This window comes from Geosmithia morbida (assembly GCF_012550715.1).
Source record: "Geosmithia morbida isolate 1262 chromosome Unknown scaffold_21, whole genome shotgun sequence".
NCBI classification, from domain to species: domain Eukaryota; kingdom Fungi; phylum Ascomycota; class Sordariomycetes; order Hypocreales; family Bionectriaceae; genus Geosmithia; species Geosmithia morbida.
The window spans coordinates 1-8,093 of NW_023336208.1; the positions used below are offsets into that span (position 1 = coordinate 1).

General features: G+C 54.3%; 2 protein-coding genes and 1 pseudogene across 3 annotated transcripts; all 3 read left to right on the top strand.

Moving 5' to 3' along the window:
* Positions 1–550: 550 nt before the first annotated feature.
* GMORB2_4494 (alcohol dehydrogenase, propanol-preferring) lies at positions 551–1,660 on the top strand (the record flags this gene model as incomplete). Its single annotated transcript, XM_035466469.1, has 1 exon — positions 551–1,660. One exon carries the CDS (start codon positions 551–553, stop codon positions 1,658–1,660), a length of 1,110 nt encoding a protein of 369 aa, XP_035318238.1.
* A 989-nt stretch (positions 1,661–2,649) lies between these two features.
* On the top strand, positions 2,650–3,840 carry GMORB2_4495 (annotated as a pseudogene). The gene has a single exon. Coding segments are annotated over exon 1 (981 nt in total).
* A 1,398-nt stretch (positions 3,841–5,238) lies between these two features.
* Positions 5,239–5,755, top strand: GMORB2_4496 (Sugar (and other) transporter; the record flags this gene model as incomplete). The annotated part of the gene is made up of 2 exons (XM_035466470.1): positions 5,239–5,376; positions 5,570–5,755. 2 exons carry the CDS (start codon positions 5,239–5,241, stop codon positions 5,753–5,755), a joined length of 324 nt encoding a protein of 107 aa, XP_035318239.1.
* Between the last annotated feature and the right edge of the window lie 2,338 nt (positions 5,756–8,093).

The window sequence follows — 8,093 nt, forward strand, 5'->3', positions numbered from 1 at the left end:
CCGCTCAGCGGCTTGACTCTGGGGGAGCGGACGGGACCCCGTATTCTCCACTGGCTATGGTCGTATGTGGGGGAATGAGGATTTGAATAAAGACTATATACCGTGTACCTTGAAGAGGTCATACCATGAATAAAAAAAACCTGTTAATTGCAGTTCGTGACGTCTTGGATCGATACTCAATACCGATCCCGAACCTGGAGCCTTTGATCCGAAGGCGCCGTGTCTTCTTATGGCGCCGAGTATTGATACATGTAATATCCCGTAGACCCACTATATGTGCGGCGCAACGTCTACATCATAACTGTCTATGACGCTAGACGAGGGACAATAGACAAAGGACAAGTTTCTATGACGATTGAATGATTTGAGCGTCAAGACGGATTTGACGTGGGGGAGAAGCTCTGGATATATATATTCCAAGAGAGGGACGGGGCATCAAGGTTCACCAAACAACGAGCAATCAAAACATCACTTTCGATTGACGTGACCAATATTACATCAGACGATCGCCACACACACACACACACACACACACACACACACAAGCACTATGACGGACATCACGGTTCCCAAGCAGATGGAGGCGGCGGTAGTCAAAGACTTCAACCAGGGCTACGAGGTGCGCAAGATTGACGTGCCGTCGGACCTGGGCCCGAACGACATTCTGGTCAAGATCGGAGCAGCAGGATACTGCCACACAGACCTGCAGGTGCTCGAGGGCGTGTATGAGTCGGCGGGCGCGAAGCCGGGGCTGGTGGGATCGCACGAGCCGGCGGGGACGGTGGTCAAGGTGGGCAACAACGCGAACAGGAACGGGATCAGGACCGGGGATCGCGTCGGGTCGATCAACACGTACCAGTTCTGCGGGGAGTGCGAGGCGTGCCGGAAGCAGGGAGAGCAGCTGTGCGAGAGGATGGCGGGCATGCTGGGCCTGACCGTCAACGGCGGCTTCTCCGAGTACATGAAGGCGGACTCGCGGGTGGTGTCCAAGATACCCGAGTCCATCTCGTTCGCCGAGGCGGCCCCGCTGTTCTGTGCCGGCGCCACCGTGTACGGCGCGCTGCTGCGCGCCGACCCCGAGCCCGGCCAGTGGCTGGCCATCGTCGGGGTCGGTGGCCTAGGTCACCTGGGCATCCAGTACGCCAAGGCCATGGGACTCAAGGTCGTCGCCATCGATAACCGCAGGGAGGGCATCGACACGGCCCTAGAGGGCATCCCGTCGCACCTGCGCCCGGACAGGACCTACGTCGTCGACTCCGAAGAGGCGCAGCAGCGCTGCATCGACGACCTCTCCTCCCCCGACAAGGGGTCCCCCTACAAGTCCAACCCGGGTATCGACCGCGTCGTCATCGCCACCGAAGCGAGGCACCTCGTCAGCTTCTCCCAGCAGTTCCTCCGCAAGGGCGGCGTCATCGTCGACATCGGTCTCCCCGCCGATGGCCCGCTCGAGGTCGACTCGTTTGCCCTCAACTTCAAGGAGCACTCGATACGTGGACGTCTCATCTGCACGCCCCAGCAGTGCCAGGACATGATCAACCTTCATGCCGAGCACGGGTGCAAGACGTATATCGAGAAGACGTACCCCGTCAGCGGCATCAACGACATGTTTGAGCGGTACAAGTCCAAGGATCTTCGTGGTCGGCTGTGTATGGTGTTTTAGTTGGCTTGATCATCCGCCTGCCTGGACGGGATTTTAGAAGTTCTGGGTGTGTGCTGGACTATACACTATACTTGTGCTTTATCAGTATCGCCAGCTTATGAATATGTATCTGTTGCGAGAGAGAGAGAGAGAGAAGCTACGATGCTTTCCATGGTCTGGCAGGCAGAGTTCCGAACCAGTCTTGATGGTGACGTCATAGTATGTATTCCTTTGTGTATTAGTTGGGTCGGTGACAACCAGCGAATACCCGCTGTTGTATGTACGTTTTTTTTTTCCGAATTTTTTGGTTATCCGCTACTTTCAGATGGTATGCAATATAGATTGAATAATCACTACTTTCCATCACATACGACCATAGCCAGTGGAAAATACGGGGTCCCGTCCGCTCCCCCAGAGTCAAGCCGCTRAGCGGTGGATTAGTAGTTGGGTCGGTGACGACCAGCGAATACCCGCTGTTGTATGTCTCTTTTTTTTTTGTGTCTTTTTATCTCCCACTGCTACTGGACGTTCTATATCGCCTGCATCATCACCACCTTCCTCCACATACGACCACAGCTGGTGGAGAATACGGTGTCCTGTCAAAGCTCTTTGACAACCTGTTTGATGTCTACCTCTTTTCGACGGCATTTGCCTCCAAAAATGGCGGCCGAGCCGCCATTATCAGCGGGAATCAAACCCCCGCCATTCCCCCGCCTCTTACCGTTCTGACCTGGCTGTAAGACGGGTCACCCCTCTCAGCTGAAGCCTGGGTGGCGTTGATATCAAGGCCAAAAGGCCATGTCTGAATCAACTCCAGTCAGCGATATTGAATCGTGTAGGCACTGGGCCCTAGCCGTCACACACGTGACAGTAGCTCGGGGTCAGTCACTGACGATAAGCATTCACGATAATTTTGCTCCCGTAAGATTCTCGCAACAACACAGATCCTAGGAACGTGGATACATGTGACCTCGACGTATCCTGCCAGCTGATTGGGGAAAAGACAACGGATGACCTGGCTTTCCATCATGGATCGCGACGATATGCCCACTGTCGGCGACGACCAGGAGTGCGCAAGCACTATAGACAACGGCGAGGGTTTCGAAATGGTCTGCGGCCAGAATCCCATTGAGAGTATAGACGAATTCCACCCACTGAATGAAGACTGCGTCGCGCCTCACTCAATTCCAATACGATCCCGTTACCTACCTTCCACTGAACTCTCGAGTGCTTCGCCAAGCCCTTCTACTCCAAAATACGAAGAGTTTGCCGAGAACTCTTTCTTGCCTCCACCTCCCAGTTCCTCGTGCCCATCATCAGCCATGTCGACAAGGGCGCTCGTCAGTACCTACACGTGTAGGTTTGGCATCCTCCCTAGACACGACATCATCTACCACGAAGGCAACCCGCTCCGCGGCTTTCCATCCCACCGGGGGCGCATAACCCCGTGGCTAGGACTAGGCAGGGGAGAACGACGCCTGAACGGTCTGTAGAATCTATCCTAGATAACGCCGGTTTCGCCAACATTATGGATGGTGCCCGAGAGAGCGATGTCAAGAGCATGGTCTCTAGACACTTCATCCCCGAAAGCATCGAGACGAACCAAGATCTTATCACGAAAAAAAAGCCGTGCCCAGCTATCTAGGGCCTACATACCATGCAAGGACGGAGCACCTAGGCTTAGCATCCCAATCCCTGGCATGATGTCTGGCTATTCCGGCAGAAGCGGCGCACTCTCGTCTCACCAGACGACGTTTCTGTGCAGCCAGCCTGCTGGGTCTAACGGACTGGCCTCTAGTGGCCTCTTCTTCCCGTTTTTTATCGTCGAATGTAAGGCGAACACTACGGAAGGCTCCGGAAGCGATATGTATAGCGCCACGAACCAGTGTCTCGGGGGAGCAGCAACGTGCTGCCGGATCATGAGCCGACTTGATCAGCAAGTGAACGGTGCCAGGCGGTCCACGCGAAGCATCCCCGAGGTGGAGAGCATCGTCTGGTCCCTTGCAATCGATAACGCGAGGGCGTGCCTCCACTTATCGTGGATGGAAGGCCAGCAATGTCACACCCGGTCTGTGGACAGCTTCTTGCTACACACCCCAGAAGATTACCGGCGTCTGCGAAGGTCGATCCGGAACATCTGCGATTGGGGAAGAGGCCCTAGGCTTAGAGCCATTCGGGCATGTGTCGACTATCTCCGCTGATAGAGAACACAGCCTGTCGCGGTGGCCGACATGCCGGTCGGGGATCGCGAGGAGAGCTCTTCCTATGCTAGCACTGGAAGGAAGACGGGAAGCAAGACAGCAAGGAGGAGAGACGTATTACAAGTCACGATTCGGAAAAAAAAAAAGAAAAAAGAAGAAGAAGAAGAAGAAGAGGGGGAGGAAGAGGCAGGAACGAGAGGCCGCGGCCTCTATGGACTGAGTATAGCTCTAGCCGGTAAATTGAAACGCGTCCATCGTGTGTGCCGTCTCGTGAAGTGGCTCTTTTTTTCTCTCTTTTTTTTTGCTGGTTTTGACTGTCTAAACAGCGGCAGCTCCGGTGGTCGTACATCTGGCGCCTTTCGGGGGCATTTTGACGTCTCCGTTGCTGTCCACTGAACGATGGTGGGGTTTGATGGGGCCAGGAGACCCGGGACCCTGACGTGAGCCGCAACGGGTCCTGGAGCCAGCCACAGAACAATTAACTCTTGTGAAGCTTGACCTGTCTCCCCGCCCACCTACCCACCCCACCCAGTCTCCTCCCCACCACACCATCACATCACCACGCCTCTCTCGCCCACACAGTACGCGGAACAGAGATGGAGCCCACTACCCCACCATCAGAGCCGCTCCCCCTCGCAGCCGAACGAGCAGCTCGGGGTTGCATCCGTGATATCACATCGCCAACTACTTTTGAGAGATAACCAGGGAGAGAACTGGCCCTTGACATGCTCCGCACTCTCAACGCCCCCCACCCCCCACCAGTCCGCCCTGTGCTTTATATACTGCTCAACTGTCGGCCTGAGCACGGTCTCGGCTAGCCTGAAGTCATCCGTCGTGCCGAGCCTCAGCACACTCACCCCCCGGGTAGCCATCGGCCCTGCGGTACGTGAGAGACCGGCAAGCTTGGCAGAAGGAGTGGGACACGGCGGTGCCCTCTCTCTCGATGGTCTCCGACTGGCTAGACCGCGCCAGGTTAAACGATCAAGGCAGAGAGGCAGCAGAAGCAGCGGTGCCGATCACGACGATGGCAACAGCAGCAAGAAGGGCACTAGAAGCGAAAGGCACGATGCCTCTGTCGTATAACAGGAAAGGGCAACAGGAAAAAAGAGAAGAAGAGAAAAAAAGGAAGGCGTGGAAGACATACAACAGCGGGTATTCGCTGGTCGTCACCGACCCAACTACTAATCCACCGCTCAGCGGCTTGACTCTGGGGGAGCGGACGGGACCCCGTATTCTCCGCTGGCTATGGTCGTATGTGAGAGGCATGGGCGGTGTTTTTGATTATGCCATGTTTCCAGCACACACTCCTCCCCGAGCCCTTGAAAGGCTTCATGACCGGTATCGCCTGAACCGGGGGCTCTTCTTGGATGCCTCTTGATGCCGTATCTAGCAGACAAGATGTCCCGCAGGAGAGCCGTTGTCGTCGTCACAGTCATACTCAACACCGGTGCGGTTATGCAGACCGCCGCGGATCCATACGCGGCATTGGTAGCTGGGAGGACAGTCGGAGGCATCGGTGTCGGGACACTGGCCACAGTACGAAACTCCCTTCCGAACTTCACGCGGGTGATTTTTCTTCTTCTTCTTTCTTCTGGCTCCTCTCTACATTAGGGCGCGCCCATCTACATTTCCGAAATCGCACCATCCGATGTTCGCGGAACGCTTCTGGTTCTGGAGTCGGTTTCCATCGTAACGGGCATCGCTGTCTCCTTCTCCATCGCCTTCGCAGCCCGCAACATTCAGACCGAAGTCTCTCGTCATGTCTGGAATCTTTAACGCTTCACAGCTCGTTGCCGCGGCGATCCGTCTCGTCGTGCCCGTCGGCTATCTGTGGCGCACTCGGCGGTGGGATCGCCTGGGCTATGATGGCTGTCATTGCTGGTCTATACTCCCACGACTGGCCTGGACATCCTGACGCCGGCTGGGGAGCTGTAGCTATGGCCTCTATGCCTGTCATCGTCTACGGCGTCTCTTACTCTCCGCTCGGACGGGCTCTTCCGGCCGAGGTGTGTACGAACTCTTCCCGCTCTCGAGGTGTGGCGCTGGCAACCGGTCTTGTCTGGCTCCATGCCATACTTTTGGCGGTCTTCTAGGGTGACCTGAGAAGTAGGGATGTCGTTGCGTGTCGGATCCGACAAGGACGGTGTCGGACCTGACGAAGGGAAGATGGGATCCGACACTACCAGAGACTTCTCTCTCGAGTAGTAGTAGTAGTAGTAGTCTCGAGTAGTAGTAGTAGTAGTAGTAGTAGTAGTAGTAGTAGTAGTAGTAGTAGTAGTAGTAGTAGTAGTAGTAGTAGTAGTAGTAGTAGTTACAGTTGTAGAAATCAGCCATCAAAGGGTCGGATGATAAGGAGACATCGGTGAGGATACATCATCATCACGCTCACGTACGTTCAAGGTAGGTGAGGTGTTGTCTGGTGTCAAGCCCTTGTTCTTTATTCCTGCAATTGTGGCGCCGGACTCGACGGTTTCATGGCCGAGTCCCGCTTACCTAATCCAGAAGCAGATTCTCCATGACATGATGCCTCATCTGAATACTACAGGACGAGGGTCTCACCTCGATACCGGCATCAGGTAACGGCAGGTGCGCGCAGGCAGGTAGATACCTCTCTGCGGTGAATGAGGGGAATGGGGGAGGAAAGGATAGACCTCGTCCATGAAAGCCCTCAGGGCATCCGGTGAGGGAAAGGGAAGGAGAGCGGTACATGTGACGCCTGCGGACTGCAATCGGCAATCATCTGCGGGTTTGGGTGTCTGGACGGATGCGATGTGTGTGTCGTGATCATGGTGCGGACAAGGTGGCAGGTATCATTACCTCGTCTGATACGGTTGAACCGCCCAGTCCCAGGAGTTGTGCCGTTGCAAGTTTCAGATCAGGATCCCGAAACACGTTGGGAGATTTTTTTTTTTTTTCTGCAAAAGAAAAATACATTCAAAGAGAAAAAAAAAGAATTCAAGATTAAAAATTGGAAACAAACCGCCGGGGAATACGAGCATCACTTGCTATCACGTATGTGTTGAGTGATGCGTACATCGTAGCAATGGATAACACCAATACATGTACGTAGGCCGCGTACACGTACGGAGTATAATACAAGCAACCCCCGATATTCCGACAGCCATTGGAAGAATCAAAAACATCGGCGTCGTCGTCGGGTGGAGACGGTTTGCGACGAGCAACAGACCAGGGGGTGTTTCCATCCCCTGCCCTCCTCCACCTTATCGGTCGTCTCTGCCTCTTCTCTCTTTCGCTCTGATTCAAACATTCATCTTATCTCCTCAAGATAACTTCCCTTTCCCCAACTTTCCTTCTGGCCTGAGAGGGCGAGGGAGGAGGGAGAGAGGAGCATCAGTTGATGGGTTTCTGTACTCCGTAGTCAAGGCCAAGTATAGTTTCTCTCGACAACAGCAGAGTATCTCCACAACGCGTTCGCATTTCCGTGACTCATCAGACACAGAGCATCAGGCGAGATAGAACATGTCCTGGTGCCTCCCCGCGCTTGCCGTCCGATGCACGATAGACACTCGTCCTTCTTCTCTGCGAAAGCCGGTAGAAGAGATCGGAGAGGATGCCGAGACTGGGTTGGAGCCGACCGAGTGCGTGACAGCCATGTGCCGAACTGCGTCGAGGCCGCGTGGCCCTCGGGGGAGGAGAGTAGTCGTGATTCTGGATCGAGACCATCATCTGTTGATTCAGTATTGCACACCCCCCCCTCCGTGTCTCGGCGACGGCAAACTACCTGCGTACCATACGATGAGTTAGTATTGACTAGCATATCAAGCATATCAACATGTAATATATAATATGTGCGTGCGGCATGCGCCTCATATACAGCTTCCAAGCCCATCGCAATCATCCCTATCGTATATCGATATTCGTGATAATGCTACGGCACTGCTTCGATCTATCCGCTCAGGTATGCGAGCAGCGTTTCGGACACGAGAGGAAGCTCTGATCTGATGCTTATCATCACTCTGCTTCATCGTAAACAAGATTGAGCCGCCGCGGGAATAATCGTGACAAGATGCTGTACAGTGTGTACACATACACATCCGAGGATGAAAATTCTGCAAAAAAAACCCTACGGATGTCTCGTACATGTACGGAGTGATGTGGTATTGGTGGTATTATTTAAGAGAAAACAAAAAAAGAAAACGAAAAAAAAAAAGTCAAACAGACTACGAGACAACTCTCTCATCACAACCCCGGTTTCGCCGAGTAAGATGGATACATCTATCCAATCCCCCCCC